This window comes from Somniosus microcephalus, chromosome 3, assembly GCF_052327205.1.
Source record: "Somniosus microcephalus isolate GS21.2 chromosome 3, FLI_Smic_1.0, whole genome shotgun sequence".
Lineage (NCBI taxonomy): Eukaryota > Metazoa > Chordata > Chondrichthyes > Squaliformes > Somniosidae > Somniosus > Somniosus microcephalus.
In genome coordinates, this window is record NC_140989.1 from 122,142,081 (window position 1) to 122,161,957 (window position 19,877).

Sequence of the window (19,877 nt, forward strand, 5' to 3'; positions counted from 1 at the left end):
TCCCCTTCCCCTTCCCCTTCCTTCCCCTTCCCCTTCCCCCCCTTCCCCTTCCCCTCCCCCCCTTCCCCTCCCCCCCTTCCCCTCCCCCCCTTCCCCTCCCCCCCTTCCCCTTCCCCCTCCCCCCCCTTCCCCCTCCTACCCTCCCCCCTCCCCCCTTCCCCCTCCCCCCTTCCCCCTCCCTCTCCTTCCCCTTCCTCTCCTTCCCCCTCCCCTCCTTCCCCCTCCTTCCCTTCCCCTTCCCCTTCCCCCCAACGCCCTTTTCCCCCTTCCCCTCCCCCTTCCTCCCTCCTTCTCCTCCCCCTTCCTCCCTCCTTCTCTTCCTTCCCCGTCCCCTCCCCCCTCCCTCCCTCCCCCCGCCCTCCTCCCTCCCTCCCCCTCCCCCTCCCTCCTCCCTCCCCCTTCCCCTTCCTCCCCTCGTTCCCCTTCCCCCCCTTCCCCTTCCCCTCCCCCCTTCCCCTCCCACCCCTTCTCCCCTCACCCCTTCCCCTCCCACCCCTTCTCCCCTCGCCCTCTTCCCCTCGCCCTTCCCCCCGCCCCCTCGTCCCCCCGCCCCCTTCCCCCCCCGCCCCCTTCCCCCCCTTCCACTTCCCCCCCCTTCCACTCCCCCCCCCTCCACTTTTCCCCCCCCCTTCCCCCTCCCCCCCTTCCCCTCCCCCCCTTCCCCTCCTACCCTCCCCCCTTCCCCCTCCCTCTCCTTCCCCTTCCTCTCCTTCCCCCTCCCCTCCTTCCCCCTCCTTCCCTTCCCCTTCCCCCCAACGCCCTTTTCCCCCTTCCCCTCCCCCTTCCTCCCTCCTTCTCCTCCCCCTTCCTCCCTCCTTCTCCTCCTTCCCCGTCCCCTCCCCCCTCCCTCCCTCCCCCCGCCCTCCCTCCCTCCCTCCCCCCGCCTCCTCCCTCCCCTCCTCCCTTCCTCCCCCTTCCTCCCCTCCTTCCCCTTCCCTCCCCTCCTTCCCCTTCCCCCCCTTCCCCTTCCCCTCCCCCCTTCCCCTCCCACCCCTTCTCCCCTCACCCCTTCCCCTCCCACCCCTTCTCCCCTCGCCCTCTTCCCCTCGCCCTTCCCCCCGCCCCCTCGTCCCCCCGCCCCCTTCCCCCCCCGCCCCCTTCCCCCCCCCCCGCCCCCTTCCCCCCCTTCCACTTCCCCCCCCCTTCCACTTCCCCCCCTTCCACTTCCCCCCCCCCCCCCCTCCACTTTCCCCCCCCCCCTTCCACTTTCCCCCCCCCCCCTTCCACTTTCCCCCCCTGGCCCCCCTCCCCCCCAGGCTTTTCCCTCATCCACACAGGCAGCAAGAACCTCATACCTGTTGGATAAGGGCAAAGGCTGAGTCTCCTCCAGCACTGCACCTGGGGTCCCCTTACCTGCCTGAGTTGCATTCACACCCTCCTGTCCCTGGCCACTAACCAGATCTGTACCACTACCTAACCTAAGAGGTGTGACTACCTCCTGGATCAAAGTGTCCAAATAACTCTCCCCATCCCTGATGCCCCGCAATGTCTGCACCTCTGACTCCAGCTGAAAAACTCTTGAGCTGAAGTTCCTCAAGATGCAGGCACTTACTGCAAGCGTAGTTGTCCAGGATCACAATACTCTTCACAAACTCCCACATGCTGCAGTTGTGGCACACCACCTGCATTGCCTCCCTATATGACCTTGATTTATTTAATTAAATTTGTAATTAGGTAACTTAGTTTACAGTGTAGTTTCCTGACTAACTTGATCTAGATTAAGTTAAGGGTACTGAAATTAAATATCTACTTGTAACACAAAGCACTACAAGTAGTGTAGGCAAAAAGCAACAACTCATTCCCTCTCCTCCAAATTCCCAACCAAAGCACTCTGCAGAAATGTTTACACTTGGAGCCTCACCCAATTTACAAGTGACGATTCAGCTCCCCTGCTCCTGGTGATTAGCGCCTATTCAAGACATGCACTTACACCTGACTGACAGTTAACTGCCACTGGCAGTCAGCTTCTGTTAACTTACAGTTTTTAAAGTTTTAAAGTTCTCTGTTAAAATCAAAATCTTAAACTAAATTTCACTTTCTACAGCTTCTATTTACCCAATACTTACCAGAAATTCCCACTCTTTCCAAATTCCCAACCAAAGCTGTGGTAAACCACTTTGTCTTAACTCGTCGCTTTTCATTGGATGAATTGATAGGTATATCAAAAGCACTCTGTTCAAGTCCACTCCGTTTAATCCCGCTCTGTGCAGACCACTCTTCCCCTGGAGTTTTTGTTTCTCAATGGAATGTATTTTTGTTGAGAAATATGAAATATTTCTTTAATTGCTAGCCACTGCTTATCTACCGCCATACCTTTTAATCTATTTTTCCAATCTACTTTAGCCAACTCGCCCCTCATACCTGTGTAATTGGCTTTATTTAATTTTAAGACTCTAGTTTCGGACTTGGGCAAGTCACTCTCAAACTTAATGTGAAATTCTGTCATATTATGATCACTCTGCCCAGAGGATCCTTTACTATGAGATTGCTAATTAACCCTGTCTCATTACAAAATACAAGATGTAAAATAGCCTGTTCCCTGGTTGGTTCCACACGTATTGTTTTAGGAAACTGTCCCGAATGCACTCCATTAACTCGTCCTGCAGACTACCTTTGCCAAATTGATTTGTCCAGTCTATATGAAGGTTAAATTCCCCCACGATTATTGCATTACCTTTGTTACAGATCCTACTATTTCTTGATTAATATTCTGTGCAACGGTATCGCTACTGTTAGGTGGCCTATATACTACTCCCACCAGTGTTTTCTGCCGCTTGTTATTCCTTATCTCCATCCATACCGATTCTACTTCCTGATCTTCCGAGCCAAGATCCTTTCTCTCGACTGTCCTTATGTCATCCTTTATTATCAGGGCTACCTCCCCTCCTTTTCCATTCTGCCTGTCTTTTCGAAACATCAAGTACCCTAGAACATTTAGTTCCCAACCTTGGTCACCTTGCAGTCAGGTCTCTGTAATGGCTTGGTGTTGTGAAGGTGTTGTAAACACTGATTGATTCATGTGTCTGGCCGTGTATCAAGCCATGTAAGATGGATATTTCATTCTCTTGTGAACTTATTCTGTCTTTATTGTGCCAGGCAATAAACTTTCAGAAATATGCTCAATCTTACTGATTCTCTGCATTCTTTTTATAAATAAATCTTAGTTTGAGCCTGTATGCTCTGGCCCGTTGTGGTATTTTCCACCTTTTGAAAGGAGGAAGAAAATGTGACATCCCAGATGATGTCCAGTAACTGATACCATAAAAGGATAATTTTAGGGAGGTGCGGGGCAAGAGGATAAACAACATAAGAACAAAAGAACATAAGAACTAGGAGCAGGAGTAGGCCATTTGGCCCCTCGAGCCTGCTCCGCCATTTAATGAGATCATGGCTGATCTGACTCCCTTATTGTTCAAAAATCTGTCTATCTCCACCTTAAATATATTCAATGACCCAGCCTCCACAGCTCTCTGGGATTCCGCAGATTTACGACCCTCTGAGAGGAGAAATTCCTCCTCATCTCAGTTTTAAATGGGCGACCCCTTATTCTGAAGCTCTGCCCCCTAGTTCTAGATTCCCCCATGAGTGGAACCATCATCTCTGCATCTACCTTGTTGAGCCCCCTCAGTATCTTATATGTTTCAATAAGATCACCTCTCATTCTTCTAAACTCGAATGAGTATAGGCTCAACCTTTCTTCATAAGTCAACCTCTTCATTTCAGGAATCAACCTCGTGAACCTTCTCTGAACTGCCTCCAATGCAAGTATATCCCTCCTTAAATAAGGAGACCAAAACTGTGCGCAGTACTCCAGGTGTGGTCTCACCAATACCCTGTACAGTTGTAGCAGGACTTTCCTGCTTTTATACTCCAACCCCTTTGCAATAAAGGCCAACATTCCATTTGCCTTCCTGATTACTTGCTGTACCTGCATGCTAACTTTTTGTGTTCCATGCACAAGGACCCCCAGGTCCCTCTGTACTGCAGCATTTTGTAATCTCTCTCCATTTAAATAATTTGCTTTTTAATTTTTCTTACCAAAGCGAGCAAAATAAAGGAAAATCCTAAGATGTTTTATAAGTATATTAAGGGCAAGAGGATAACCAGGGAAAGGGTAGGGCCCATTAGGGACCAAAGTGGCAATCTGTGTGTAGAGCCAGATGATGTAGGCGGGGTTTTAAATGAATTTTTTGCATCTGTGTTCACTATGGAGGAAGACGATGTAGACATAGAAATCGGGCAAGGGGACTGTGATATACTTGAACATATTAGCATCGAGAGGGAGGAGGTACTCGCGGTTTTAGCAGGTCAAAAAGTGGATAAATCCCCAGGCCCGGATGAGATGTATCCCAGGCTGCTGTGGGAGGCAAAGGAGGAGATTGCAGGGGCTCTGACACAAATTTTCAGAACCTCTCTGGCCACAGGGGATGTACCAGAGGACTGGGGAACAGCTAACGTAGTACAGGTAGACTACCTTTTATCCGAACTTCCGAAAACCGAAACCCTGTAAAAACCGAAGGTTTTTTCGTTCAGCGTAAGTCGTGCGCACGACATGACCAGAGTGGCGCACGACCCCGACCCCCGCCGACCCCGACTCCCGCCGACCCCCCCCCGCCGACCCCGACTCCCGCCGACCCCCACCGCCGACCCCGACTCTCGCCGACCCCCACCCCCGACAAATTTCCCAGTCTTATAAAATACCTTCCGAAATCCGAAATTTTCCGAAAACCGAAACACGGCTGGTCCCGAGGTTTTCGGATAAAGGATAGTCTACCTGTACCATTATTCAAGAAGGGTAGCAGGGATAAACCAGGGAATTACAGGCCAGTGAGCCTAACATCTGTGGTAGGGAAATTATTGGAAAAGATTCTGAGGGACAAAATTAGTCTCCACTTGGAGAGGCAAGGATTAATCGGGGATAGTCAGCATGGCTTTGTCAAGGGTAAATCATGTCTGACCAATCTGATTGAATTTTTCGAGGGGGTGACTAGGTGTGTGGATGAGGGAAATGCTGTGGATGTGGTATACATGGACTTCAGTAAGGCTTTTGACAAAGTCCCGCATAGGAGACTGGTCAAGAAGGTAAGAGCCCATGGGATCCAGGGTGCCTTGGCACGTTGGATCCTAAACTGGCTGAGTGGCAGGAGGCAGAGGGTGATGGTCGAAGGTTGCTTTTGTGACTGGAAGCCTGTGTCCAGTGGGGTACCTCAGATCGGTGCTGGGTCCCTTGCTGTTTGTGATCTACATAAATGATTTGGATGAGAATGTAAAAGGTATGATCAGTAAGTTCGCAGACGACACGAAAATTGGTGGGGTGGTAAATTGCGAGGAGGAAAGCCTCAGGCTATAGGACAATATAAATGGGTTGGTCAGATGGGCGGAAAAATGGCAAATGGAATTTAACCCTGAAAAGTGCGAGGTGATGCATTTTGGACGGACAAATAAGGCAAGGGAATACACAATAAGTGGTAGGACCCTAGGAAGTTCAGAGGGACCTTGGTGTACATGTACATAGGTCCCTGAAGGCAGCGGAACAGGTAGATAAGGTGGTTAAAAAGGCACATGGGATACTTGCCTTCATTAGCCGAGGCATAGAATATAAGAGCAGGGAGGTTATGATGGAGCTGTACAAAACGCTGGTAAGGCCACAGCTGGAGTACTGTGTGCAGTTCTGGTCGCCTCACTATAGGAAGGATGTGATTGCTTTGGAGAGGGTGCAGAGAAGATTCACCAGGATGTTACCTGAGATGGAGCGCCTCAGCTATGAAGAAAGACTAAACAGGCTGGGGTTGTTTTCCTTGGCGCAAAGAAGGCTGAGGGGGGACCTGATTGAGGTGTACAAAATGATGAGGGGCATAGATAGGGTAGATAAAGAGGAACTTTTCCCCTTAGTAGGGGGGTCAATAACAAGGGGGCATAGATTCAAGGTAAGGGGCAGGAGGTTTAGAGGGGATTTGAGGAGGAACTTTTTCACCCAGAGGGTGGTTGGAATCTGGAACTCACTGCCTGAAAGGGTGGTAGAGGCAGGAACCCTCTCAACATTCAAGAAGCATTTGGATGAGCACTTGAAATGCCATTGCATACAAGGCTATGGACCAAATGCTGGAAAATGGGATTAGATTGGACAGGGCTTGATGGACGGCGCAGACACGATGGGCTGAAGGGCCTCTTTCTGTGCTGTATAACTCTATGACTCTAAAGCGGGAAAATAGCGTCTGTGCGCCGAACGTCGCTGGAGGTGGGACGAGAACCTAGAAGGCAGCAGTCCCGCCCCCCAACTCGTCTCTCTAAGTAAAATCCAGCCCATTGTGTCCTCTTCACAACTTGCTTTCCCACCTATCTTTGTATCATCAGCAAATTTGGCTACATTACACTCGGTCCCTTCATCCAAGTCATTAATATAGATTGTAAATCGTTGAGGCCCCAGCACTGATCCCCTTGGCACCTCACTAGTTACCGTTTGCCAACCAGAAAATGACCCAGTTATCCCGACTCTCTTTTCTGTTAGTTAGCCAGTCCTCTATCCATGCTAATATATTACCCCCAACCCCGTGAGCTCTTACCTTGTGCAGTAACCTTTTATGTGCCACCTTATCGAATGCCTTCTGGAAATCCAAATACACCACATCCACTCGTTCCTCTTTATCCACCCTGCTCGTTACATCCTCAAAGAACTCCAGCAAATTTGTCAAACATGATTTTCCTTTTATAAAACCATGCTGACTCTGCTTGACTGTGTTATGATTTTCTAAATGTCCTGCTTCCTTAATACAGAAAACTTTGTGTTATCCGGAGGCTAACTGTCCGGAATGCTCGAGCCACCGGCAAAAATCAGGTGCCGTTTTCGTTCGTTTTTTTTTCTTCTCGTTGCTTTTTTCCTCAACAGTCAAGCTCTGCAAGGTCTGCTGAAGCTGTTGCTAAGCTACAGAGACGCTTGGACTGTTTAGAAGCTGTTGCTAAGCAACAGGGTTTGTTGACAGATACGGAGCTCAGAAGCTTCCGTATCTTTCAACATTAGCGCTGGAGTGTCCGGCAGTTTTGAGGGAATGGCAACAGCTCGGTCCCGTCAGTGCCGGATAGCACAAAGTTTCCTGTAATGGACTCCAGCATTTTCCCAATGACAGATGTTAGGCTAACTGGCCTATAGTTTTCTGCTTTCTGTCTCCCTTCTTTCTTAAATAGGGGTGTTCCATTTGCGGTTTTCCAATCCGCTGGGACCTCTCCAGAATCCAGGGAATTTTGGTAGATTGCAACCTATCTCTGCAGCCACTTCTTTTAAGGCCCTAGGATGCAGGCGACTTGTCCACCTTTAGTCCCATTATTTTACCGAGTACTTTTTCTTTAGTGATAGTGATTGTTTTAAGTTCCTCCCTCCCTATAGCCCCTTGATTATGTATTATTGGGATGGTTTTAGTGTCTTCTACCGTGAAGACTGATACAAAATATTTGTTCAAAGTCTCGGCCATTTCCCTGTTCCCCATTATTAATTCTCCAGTCTCATCCTCTAAGGGACCATCGTTTACTTTAGCTACTCTCTTCCTTTTTATATACCTGTAGAAGCTCTTACTAGCTGTTTTTATATTTCTTGCTAGTTTACTCTCATAATCCATCTTCTCTCTCTCTGCTGTTGCTTGAAAAAAAATGTATATGGAATCCGATGTTTTATGAACAGTATACAGGTAATGCTGAAGCTGTCCAAATCATTGGTCAGGCTGCAGTTATAATATTGTAATCAGTTTTGGGTACCTTACTGTAGGAATAATATCAAGGCCATGGAGAGGTTAAAGAAGCATTTCACTAAGTTGATACCAGGGTTGAGAAGCTTTAATTGTGATGAGAGACTGGTGATCTTTCCATTTGAACAAAAAAGGTTAAGAGGAGATCTGATAAAGGTGATATTTTAGCTAGAAGTATTGAGGGTTTTTGATGAGGTAGATGGGGAAAACCATTTCTGTTGGTTAGTCAATCAGCAGCTGGAGCACATACTTTTGATGCATCACCAGAAGACTGAGTGGATAGCCCTTTCAGAGAACCAGCACAGGAGCGATGGGCTGAATGGCAGCAGTCTGTGTGATTTTATGATAGTATAGCTGGTGTGGGAAATGTGGTGCAGTAGGAGGTGTTCCGCTGAGGTTAGGGCAGAGTAGAGGAAGAATTACTCTGCATAGAGTGTTGTATAGTGCCTGACCTAGGAGTGCCTAATGCTCACATTGGGTGGCGGAAAGGGGAAGAGTTCCATTCCCCAGCACCAACATCAGCTCAGACACAGCAGGTGACATCACACGGAGACTTGGTCTGTTTGTGGAAACACCCTTTTTGCTGTGAACACAGACAAAGTGTTTGTAGCAAAGCCCAAACCGTACCATCATCATCTTGGATTCTCAGTAATTGGCCTCTCTACCCTCCTTTTCTCACCTTCCTCTTGCTTCTCCACTCCTCTTCTGTCCTGTCCCCTCCCTCCCCATCATCTCTTCTCTCCCGCCCGCCCTTCCCGCCTCGGTCCGCCCGCCCTTCCCGCCTCAAGACCCTTTGAGTTCTCACTGACCACTTCCTAGTCTCTCCAGTGCTGACTTCCACTTGAGGCCCCTCCATGACGTGTGACTCCTGCTGTTTAATGGCTTCCTCGTGTACACTGCTCCTTGATGCTCAATGGTTGCTCTTTCTCCACTTTCTTTTCTCTTTTTAAGGATCTGCCCCTCTCATTAGACCTTTTCTACTTCCAGTCAGCCTCTTCTGGAGTCTGAGCGTTACAATTATTGACTGCATTATCCTTCAAGCTCAACTTTTCCGACTGACCGTACCACAGTGTGTGTGCAATGCTATCATGCCATTGCTTGATTTCTTTTCAGCTACCAAACTCTAGAAGAAAGCTCAGGTGAGAGGTTTTCATTTTCTCCAGGGCTGCTCTTACTGTGATTCTCTGATAACCCACAATTACCATCGGGGCATTAGTGCTCCTTGTGCGTGGGCATCTTTTCCAGGACATCTTTAAAGGATCAAATTACAATTGATTTCTTTCCTCTGATTGAGAAACTGCCTTCTCCAAAGGTTTTGAGACTTATGATTCTAATCAGTTTGGTTTGGGGAAAATTGCATTGTTTATGAATTGGTGATTAATTCCATTGGATAAAGTGGGAGGTTGGTCATGACCTGTGTCATGACCTGTATCCTGACTGAAACAGTGCTGTTATTTTTCTGATAGGAGCTGGAAGAAGGTCTAAGCAGCCACCAGCCTGTGTACGTAACGTTAAATGCCACTGGCACAGATATCATACGGCAACTTTCAACGGTGGACGGATGTCTCCTGCAGGAGAAGCTCAATGGATTAAATAAACGCTGGAGGACAATTTCTGCGGAGGTCAAAGATCGGCATCAAAGGTAAATGGGCATCCTTTAGTACAGCAAATGTTTCTTTTGAAGAGGTGGATGGTAAGTCACTATTACAGTACATCCTGAGAAAAACCATGACGGAAACTTGCCTTCACAGAAGTGTGTGATCATTAGTCAGTGTGCAATTTCAACCATCTCTGCTGCAGCCTGGAATTCTTTTCTGTTCTGCAGAGCACATTGGAGCTTTTAATGTATTAAAGGTGCTGTATAAAGCTTAAGTTGTTTTATGCCTTGTTTAATTTCACTTTGACACAAAAATCTAATTTATTACGTTGAAATAACTTTCAGCCAGCACCAGGGATTTGGTCGGCAGCGAAAGCAGTCAACTGGAAATGTCTGTAAGGCGTTAGATCTGAGCTATCAACGGCATGGATTACCAGAATTAATATTTTAAAATTTCTAGGCTGTGTGTAAATGTCAGCAGTATACATTGTGCACAACTCCTCAGCAAGTGATTAAGAAAGCCAATGGAATGTTGGCTTTCATTGCTAGGGGGATAGAATATAAAAATAGGGAGGTATTGCTTCAGTTGTACAAGGTATTGGTGAGACCACACCTGGAATACTGCATACAGTTTTGGTGTCCATACTTAAGAAAGGACATACTTGCTCTCGAGTCAGTACAAAGAAGGTTCACTCGGTTAATCCCGGGGATGAGGGGATGGACATATGAGGAGAGGTTGAGTAGATTGCGACTCTACTCATTGGAGTTCAGAAGAATGAGAGGCGATCTTATTGAAACATATAAGATTGTGAAGGGGTTGGATCGGGTGGATGCGGGGAGGATGTTCCCGATGATGGGTGAAACTAGAACTGGGGGCATAGTCTTAGAATAAGGGGCTGCTCTTTCAAAACTGAGATAAGGAGGAACTACTTCACTCAGAGGGTGGTAGGTCCATGGAATATGCTGCCCCAAAAAGCTGTAGAAGCTACATCATTACATAAATTTAAAACAGAAATAGACAGTTTCCTAGAAGTAAAGGGAATTAAGGGTTACGGGGAGCGGGCAGGAATTTGGACATGAGTCTCGGTTCAGATCGGACATGGCCCTGTGGGTAGCGGAGCGGGCCCAGGGGCCGTGTCGCCTGATCCTGCTCCTATTTCGTGTGTCTAATTCTGTTAGATTCAGGAGATGGTTCTATGATAGTGGATTGGCGGTTAGGATCAGATCAGCCATGATCTTATTGAATGGCGGAGCAGGCTCGAGGGGCCGATTGGCCTACTCCTGCTCCTATTTCTTATGTTTTTATGTTTTTATGTTCTTATGTTCTACAGTTGCTAAGAACTGTTATCTTCTGTTTCTTAGGTTGGAAGGAGATGGCCAGCGATATTCTGATTTAAGGAGTCAGCTGGATGAATTCAGTTTGTGGGTAGATAAGGTGCAGAACTCTTTAAGGGTTGTGCATTCACCACCGAGGGAACATGATCTGAAGGAACTAAAGGCAAGCCTAATGCAGCTTGTGTGTTTAAATCTATGTTGATATACTTCTAACGCATTTTATGTTTTAATTCTTCCTATTTAAAAAAAAAAAAAAAAAAAACTTTTTGGCGGCGATTTTCCCACTGGAGGCGAGATGGAGGCGGGTTTTGGTTTGTGTGGGTTTGAAACCTGCCTCCACTGATTAGTTTTCAAAAAATTGAGATTTTCCCATGATTGGCCACTTGATTTCAGAGGTGTGGGATGCCCTTGGTCAATTAGTGTTTTGGGACTGAAACCCGCTCTGTTCACAGCACTTTTCCAGTCTGATTTTATGGCTTCTTGCTCCCTTGGCTCATTCCACAGCATTTCTGCCTATGCCGCACCACCTGCAACATAGTTTGAGAAAGCACTATGTCCAATTCCAAGGCAATGGCCTCCCGAGGCTCTCGGATGAGGTGCTGCAAATGTTGTTTTGAGGGGGTGACAGCTAGCATCTGGGAGGAAGAGGCCAAAGAAAGCTCTGTGGGTACAGCTGGCAAGGGATATAACCTCCAGATCTGTGTGCAGATTGGGAGAATGTTTGTGTATTGATGAACTGCCATCCCTTTTGGAAAGCGCTAAAATGATTTGAAGCCAAAATGTTGGTGGCCTGAGTGAAAGGAGGCCAGTGAGTCATGTCCATTGTCAATGATGTCCTAGGATGGAGCCAAGGACATATGCCAACTTGGGCAACCTATGCAAATCTGGCCAGGATAAGTTCATCCGGGCAGCCATGTGCTCGCGTGCTGCCGCTGGTCGATACACGGCGCTCTGACCTCCTCCTGATCCTCCTCCTCCTCCACCGCCACCACCTCTTATAAATGCAAATATTCACAAGCAATTTAACTTCAAGTTTCTCGCTCATCTGTGACTGAATATGTCCGAGGCTTCGTGTTCAAGTATTGGAGCATATGCATGATTTTCAGTAGATACTGCCGAACAAAAGTGTTGCTTTACCGATGATGAGGCAGGTGTAATCATTGGCTAGGGTGTATTTACAGATTGTTGCATTAGTTCAGTACTACATCTCTCTATTGCTCACAGGTTCAAGCAACAGACTTAGAGTTGCGCAGTGATAACCTGACCACGATGAGCAGTATTGCACAGGGTCTGCTTTCAGATAAAAACCTCAGTCTGCAAGAGAGAGACAAACTTTCTGCAAAACTTAGAAATATCAACTCAAACTGGAGTAAGGTAAGTGTCTCTTTTAGTAAGATTACTGCAAATAAGACATCTTAATTCATGATAAGTTACTACAAGGGGATTGGCCATCATTTTGGAGTGCTGGCGAGGGAAGACCTTCAGCTGAAAGACACGGGAAGAGTGTGGTTTGAAATCTCCGATTTCATTGTTGCTGAGACAGCAGCTCCCGTTCCAACCACCATTTGGGGCCAGCTCATCCCAGTTGTTCCTTTAACTTGTTCACAATTGAAAGTGAAATGGCAGCTCTGGCTTTTGGGGAAGTTCAATGGTTTCATCCATCAATTATGAAAATAATTAGCCTCTTAAATCTTTTCCAATTTAAAGACCTATTTTATTGGAAATATTTATTGAGCCGACTTGTACTATACCCCATACAGTGCCTTTTAAATGCATAAATAAAAACAGATTAAGTATCTATAATTGCCCATAGGCAGTGAGGTAAGATGTGAATAATGGTGACCGACTGCTCGCCTTATTTCTGTGTTGCCTGGGACCTTCTGTCCTTTTGGAGGTGGAACCCACATTGGCAGAAAATTGTCTCTACATGCTGCCAAGTAAATCCCAGAAGTTAAAAAAATGGACCTGGCTAGGTGGTTGAAACAACTTTGGGCCAGTGGAAGGCGCTGCAAGGGTGAGTTAATCCATCTGTTGCTGGCAGCAGGAGGGCATTTAGTTCTCGAAGTATCAGCAAAAAAATCAGTTACTTCAGTTTTACAAATGTTCTGTACACCTTATGTAGCTCATGCTCTGTCTGATGATTACAGACTCGGACAGATTTTATTTCTGCTGCAATGTCTTGTCTTTCTATTAAGGTGTCCAAAGAATTGCCTGTTAAAGTGAAAGAAATTGAGATTCATCTTCAGGACTATGCTCACTTCAAACAAAGCATGGAGAAGCTGTCCAACTGGGCAGCAGTTACCAGGCAGAAGTTACATCCCAGAGCATCACTGTTACCTGGGACAACACAACTTCAGGTAAGTTTCACGAGAGCAGAGGTGTAACAGAAAGTATGGTCGCCTTGTACTGTTAGTTTTTTATTTTGCATATACCAGTCTGTTCTCCTTGAACCAACAGAAATTGGATGAGTCTAACTAATTTGTATGCCCTGCAATGTCATTCAATTTTATTTATAATAGGCTTCATCAAAATACCTCATATGATTAATTCTTCAAATATCCAGTACATCTGTCATGTTGGCACAGGTCTGTGCATGATGCCACGATCCATGATTTTGACATGAAAATCTGTTCAGTGCAGATTCGCTGAGGGGTTAAACTCAGGAAACTGTTAAAGTTAATTATTACTCTAAGCCCTGCAAATAATCATAAAATAGTAAAGGCTATCATAAATCACACTTTATTATAGGCGGTTTAATTTTTAGATTAAATATGTTTAATCAGCTAATCTACCATGAGGCACTGCACTAAAGGTGCAGTCTACCATAATAAAGAGCCGTATGGACGACAAGTCAGAGGATGGACCCGGGACCTCTGTTGTAGCCTGTGTGGTTGGTTGGAAGTGTGAGGGGGGGGGGGGGGCTGTGGAGCGTGTGGGGGGGGGGGGCTGTGGGGCGTGAGGGGGGAGCGGAGCGTGCGGGGGAGGGGGGGAGCGGAGTGTGCAGGGGAGGGGGTGCTGTGGATGGGGTGTACTGAGTATGCGTGCAATGAATTGGCATCCAAAATCCTGGGCTGGAAGGAGGTGAAAAGCCGTCACGTTTGTACTGCATTACCTCTGCTGCAAGTGTCAGAGTGGATGTCATCTGAAGACAAAAACAGGCTTGGTTGTGATGTTGCCACCTATTGAATGCCCTCCCCCCCCTCCCCCGCGCTCCGCTCCCCCCCTACCCCGCGCTCCGCTCCCCCCCTCCCCCCGCGCTCCGCTCCCCCCCTCCCCCCGCGCTCCGCTCCCCCCTCCCCCGCGCTCCGCTCCCCCCTCCCCCGCGCTCCGCTCCCCCCTCCCGCGCTCCGCTCCCCCCCCCGCGCTCCGCTCCCCCCCCCGCGCTCCGCTCCCCCCCGCTCCGCTCCGCTCTCCCCCCTCCCCCGCGCTCCGCCTCCCCCTCCCCCCGCGCTCCGCCTCCCCCTCCCCCGCGCTCCGCCTCCCCCTCCCCCGCGCTCCGCCTCCCCCGCCCCCGCCTCCCCCTCCCCCGCGCTCCGCCCTCCTCCGCCCTCCCCCGCGCTCCGCCTCCCCGCGCTCCGCCTCCCCCTCCCCCCGCCTCCCCCGCGCTCCGCCCTCCCCCGCGCCCGCTCCGCCCTCCCCCGCGCCCGCTCCGCCCTCCCCCGCGCCCGCTCCGCCCTCCCCCGCGCCCAGCTCCGCCCTCCCCCGCGCCCGCTCCGCCCTCCCCCGCGCCCCGCTCCGCCCGCGCCCCGCTCCGCCCGCGCTCCGCCCGCGCCCCGCTCCGCCCGCGCCCCGCTCCGCCCGCGCCCGCTCCCCCCCGCGCTCCGCTCCGCTCCCCCCCTCCCTCCGCGCTCCGCCTCCCCTCCCCCTCCCCCGCGCTCCGCCTCCCCCGCGCTCCGCCTCCCCCGCGCTCCGCCTCCCCCGCGCTCCGCCGCCCCCGCGCTCCGCCGCCCCCTCCCCCGCGCTCCGCCGCCCCCTCCCCCGCGCTCCGCCTCCCCCTCCCTCCGCCTCCGCCTCCGCCTCCCCGCGCCCCCCTCCCCCGCCCCCCCCCGGCGCTCCGCTCCCCCCCGGCGCTCCGCTCCCCCCCCCGCGCTCCGCTCCGCCCTCCCCCGCGCTCCGCTCCGCCCTCCCCCGCGCCCGCTCCGCCCTCCCCCGCGCCCCGCTCCGCCCTCCCCCGCGCCCCGCTCCGCCCTCCCCCTCCCCCGCGCCCCGCTCCGCCCTCCCCCGCGCCCCGCTCCGCCCTCCCCCGCGCCCCCCTCCCCCGCGCGCCCCCCTCCCCCGCGCCCCCCTCCCCCGCGCCCCGCTCCCCCGCGCCCCGCTCCCCCCCGCGCCCCGCTCCCCCCGCGCTCCGCTCCGCTCTCCCCCCGCGCTCCGCCTCCCCCTCCCCCGCGCTACGCCTCCCCCTCCCCCGCGCTCCGCCTCCCCCTCGCTACGCCGCCCCCTCCCCCGCGCTCCGCCGCCCCCTCCCCCGCGCTCCGCCGCCCCCTCCCCCGCGCTCCGCCGCCCCCTCCCCCCGCGCTCCGCCGCCCCCTCCCCCGCGCTCCGCCGCCCCCTCCCCCGCGCTCCGCCGCCCCCTCCCCCGCGCTCCGCCGCCCCCTCCCCCGCGCTCCGCCTCCCCCGCTCCCCGCCTCCCCCGCGCCCCGCCCCCCCCGGCGCCCCGCTCCCCCCCGGCGCCCCGCTCCCCCCCCGGCGCCCCGCTCCCCCCCCCGCGCCCCGCTCCCCCCCCCGCGCCCCGCTCCCCCCCCCGCGCCCCGCTCCCCCCCCCCGCGCTCCGCTCCGCTCCGCTCCCCCCCTCCTCCGCCTCCCCCTCCCCCGCGCTCCGCCTCCCCCTCCCCCCGCGCTCCGCTTCCCCCCCCGCGCTCCGCTCCGCTCCCCGCCTCCCCCTCCCCCGCGCTCCGCCTCCCCCGCGCCCCGCTCCGCCCTCCCCCGCGCCCCGCTCCGCCCTCCCCTCCCCCCGCGCCCCCTCCCCCCCCCCCCCCCCCCCCCCGTCCCCTGCGCCCCGCTCCCCCTTCCCCCCCCTTCTCTCCCCTCCCCGGCGCCCCGCTCCACCCTCCCTCGCGCCCTCCCCCCCTCGCGCCCCGCTCCCCTCCTGCCTCCTGCCCCGCTCCCCTCCTGCCTCCTGCCCCGCTCCCCTCCTGCCTCCTGCCCCGCTCCCCTCCTGCCTCCTGCCCCGCTCCCCTCCTGCCTCCTGCCCCGCTCCCCTCCTGCCTCCTGCCCCGCTCCCCTCCTGCCTCCTGCCCCGCTCCCCTCCTGCCTCCTGCCCCGCTCCCCTCCTGCCTCCTGCCCCGCTCCCCTCCTGCCTCCTGCCCCGCTCCCCTCCTGCCTCCTGCCCCGCTCCCCTCCTGCCTCCTGCCCCGCTCCCCTCCTGCCTCCTGCCCCGCTCCCCTCCTGCCTCCTGCCCCGCTCCCCTCCTGCCTCCTGCCCCGCTCCCCTCCTGCCTCCTGCCCCGCTCCCCTCCTGCCTCCTGCCCCGCTCCCCTCCTGCCTCCTGCCCCGCTCCCCTCCTGCCTCCTGCCCCGCTCCCCTCCTGCCTCCTGCCCCGCTCCCCTCCTGCCTCCTGCCCCGCTCCCCTCCTGCCCCGCTCCCCTCCTGCCTCCTGCCCCGCTCCCCTCCTGCCTCCTGCCCCGCTCCCCTCCTGCCTCCTGCCCCGCTCCCCTCCTGCCTCCTGCCCCGCTCCCCTCCTGCCTCCTGCCCCGCTCCCCTCCTGCCTCCTGCCCCGCTCCCCTCCTGCCTCCTGCCCCGCTCCCCTCCTGCCTCCTGCCCCGCTCCCCTCCTGCCCCGCTCCCCTCCTGCCTCCTGCCCCGCTCCCCTCCTGCCTCCTGCCCCGCTCCCCTCCTGCCTCCTGCCCCGCTTCCCTCCTGCCCCTCTCCCCCACACGCTCCACAGCCCACGCCCCACAGCCCCCCCACACACGCCCCACAGCCCCCCCACACGCTGCACAGCCCTCCGCTCCCCCCCACACGCCCCACAGCCCCCACCACACGCTCCACAGCCCCCCCCACACGCTCCACAGCCCTCCGCTCCCCCCCACAGCCCCCCCACACGCTCCACAGCCCTCCGCTCCCCCCCACACGCCCCACAGCCCCCACCACACGCTCCACAGCCCCCCCACACGCTCCACAGCCCTCCGCTCCCCCCCACACGCTCCACAGCCCCCACCACACGCTCCACAGCCCCCCCAACACGCTCCACAGCCCTCCGCTCCGCCCCACAGCTCCCCCCCACACTCCAATTGTCTGGCTGACATGTCTGGCTGACATGAGGGTGAGTTAGCAGAGGGCCACTGCCTGTTGAACTGTATCCTGGCAACAGCTTCAGAAGAGAAGAGGGAAGAAAGCAAATTGAACTTGAAATACTGGCACAAAAAATCCATGATTGTAAAATGCAAGTAGCTTTATAGGATATAATAGCCAAACCAAAACCCTAACTCATTTCAACTAGAGCAAGCTTTTTTAAAATGGTGATTTTTATGCAAAATACATTCGTTTTCAGTTTGTGTACTGTCGCTGTGAATGTTGTGGTCAAAGTTTTAAAGTCTCTCATTGTTTCTATTAGTTATTGGAAGCTGCTGTGAGGGAACACCAAACGGGCGTTGAAACTACTCTCGCTAAAGCAGTAGAGTTGGACAGGAAAAGCCACTTGCTCCCTGAAGAAAAGGTAACTAGTGAGATTTCTGACTGACACAGGATCTATTGCAAGGCACTGTCTACTTTTCTTTCCACACTTCATTTCTGACCCATTAACTTAACTCCATGCCAAAGCTATTGCACAAACATGCCTCTTGGGTTCTCCTGTGCCTCCACCAGCCCTGTCTGGGAGGATCGATAGCTCACTGCTCTTCCAGCTGGAAGCTTCACCAGAGTGGATTTAAGTGGCTCACTTCCTATTTTTCCCTGCATTTCAATGCCATGGAGAATGAGCCCTTTCCATGAGGGAAATCCTGGCACAAAGTTGTGTGTGATGCAAGTGCCTGTTGAAACATCCTTTTTATTTGTCTGCCTTGAGCTCCTAGATATTCAAAACAGTTGAGGGGGTATGGTGAAGCTGTAAGTTAAACCACCCTATAAAGGACTGAACGGCGCAGTGGCCTGGATTCAAACCAGCGCTCCTTAGAGTGCACGTAGGGACCTTGATTTCAGGCGAGAGGTTCCCTCTCTTTGTCTAGAGGTCCTTCTGAGCTTTGGGGGAAGGGGATGCAGGGGCATGAGTTTGTCCTGCACAACTCCTAATTTGTGCATTAAATTGTCAATTTCATTTAAGCCTCAGAGGGACAGTGTGGGTAATGAAAAATTGTCAATAATGAAGTTAGCGGGCTAAGGCACATTGAGGGGCAGAGAAGCAGACTTTACTCCGCATTTGACTTGCCCAGTTTTTGCTGCTGACACATAATACAAGAGCAGGTGTTCTCCACCCCAGCACTGACAACCTACACCTTGAGTGTTCACACAAAGGAGTAAATTGTGCAAGAACTTGAGCTGTTCACAGGGCCTCACATGCAGCTGGCACAGATCAGATATTGTCGAGGGTGGTGCCCCTTGGTTTCAGTCCATTGTTTAATGTGCAGCAGTAAAGGGCATCAAGTCCTGTGAAATAACAGCAGAAAGTGCTGGAAATACTCAGCAGGCCAGGCAGCATCCGTGGAGAGAGAAACAGAGTTAACGTTTCCGGTCTGGGACCCTTCATCAGAACTGGAAAAAGCTGGAGATGTAACAGATATTAAGCAGGTGCAGAGACATGGGGAGGGGGGGGGGGGAGGGGGGCTGGTTAGGAGGGGAGGAAGGAATTGAAAGAACATACTGTGAAAATGTTGCAAATGGGAATGGCAAAATCACACAGCATGAAAAATGGGGGCAGGGATTATTATCTGAAATTGTTGAACTTGATATTGAGTCCGGAAGACTGTAAAGTGCCTAATCGAAAGATGAGGTGCTGTTCCTCAAGCTTACGTTGAGCTTCATTGGAACAGTGTAATAGGCCGAGGACAGAGAGATCAGAGTGGGAGTGACGCGGAGAATTAAAGTGACAGGCGACCGGAAACTCAGGGTCACCCTTACAGACTGAACGGAGGTGTTCCGCAAAGCGGTCGCCCAATCTGCGTTTGGTCTCCCCAATGTAGAGGAGACCGTATCGTGAGCAGCGAATACAGTATATTAAATTGCAAGTAGTACAAGTAAATCGCTGTTTCACCTGGAAGGTGTGATGCTGAGCTCTTTTTCCGTCGCTTTCGTCTCCGTGCCCACTTCTTTGGCCAGGAGTCTTCCCCCCGTACAGCTGAGCCTTTCTCCCGCTTTCTAAATTCTCGTTCTACTTGGACCCCTCCCTCTGGCCTCTTAACCTTGATATACCACAAACCTCTCTAGATCTTTTCATTGCTAACTGCCGACGTGACATCGGCCGTTTCCATTTCTCTGCTACCCTCTCTCACTCCAACCTACCTCCCTCTGAACTTGCAGCACTCCGTTCTCTCCGATCCAACCCTAACATTATCATTAAACCTGCTGATAAGGGTGGTGCTGTTGTTGTTTGGCGAACCGACCTCTACCGTGCGGAAGCTGAACGCCAACACCACCTCCTACCTCCGTCTGGACCATGACCCCAGTAGCAAACATCAAGCCATTATTACCTTGGCCTATTACATTGTTCCAATGAAGCTCAACGTAAGCTCGAGGAACAGCACCTCATCTTTCGATTAGGCACTTTACAGTCTTCCGGACTCAACATCGAGTTCAACAATTTCAGATAATAATCCCTGCCCCCATTTTTCATGCTGTATGATTTTGCCATTCCCATTTGCAACATTTTCACAGTATGTTCTTTCAATTCCTTCCTCCTCTCCTAAACCCCCGCCCTGTCTCTGCACCTGTTTAATATCTGTTACATCTCCAACTTTTTCCAGTTCTGATGAAGGGTCCCAGAGCTGAAACGTTAACTCTGTTTCTCTCTCCACAGATGCTGCCTGGCCTGCTGAGTATTTGCAGCATTTTCTGTTGTTATTTCAGATTTCCAGCATCCGCAGTATTTTGCTATTGTATTAAGTCCTGTGAGTCTGTGTGTTGGAAATTGAGAATAATTTGTGCTCTGTAAGCACAAAGTGTGCTTTGAAATTCTTCTTTCACATTTGTGGTTAAAATGTAATGCTAGTGAGAACACATGTTTAACTAAAGATCCATAAAGCTCAGCAGGTAGATGTCTTTGTGAAGGTTTAAATTAAGC

The 19,877-nt window shown here is 52.6% G+C and overlaps 1 protein-coding gene across 2 annotated transcripts in view; it reads left to right on the forward strand.

Annotated features, from left to right (window-relative positions):
* The first annotated feature begins 8,155 nt into the window (after positions 1–8,155).
* The window catches only part of LOC147121353 (utrophin-like), a 34,054-nt gene continuing 22,332 nt past the window's right edge, over positions 8,156–19,877 (forward strand). The window contains exons 1-6 of one of the 2 annotated variants that reach the window (XM_085981554.1): positions 8,156–8,875; positions 9,203–9,378; positions 10,696–10,831; positions 11,893–12,042; positions 12,864–13,025; positions 17,220–17,321. In XM_085981554.1, the coding sequence (XP_085837680.1) occupies positions 11,938–12,042; positions 12,864–13,025; positions 17,220–17,321 (369 nt within the window). In that variant the 5' untranslated portion in view covers positions 8,156–8,875; positions 9,203–9,378; positions 10,696–10,831; positions 11,893–11,937. Of the gene's footprint in view, positions 8,876–9,010; positions 9,379–10,695; positions 10,832–11,892; positions 12,043–12,863; positions 13,026–17,219; positions 17,322–19,877 lie in introns of those variants that run through there. The other variant, XM_085981552.1, reaches the window with a different exon arrangement.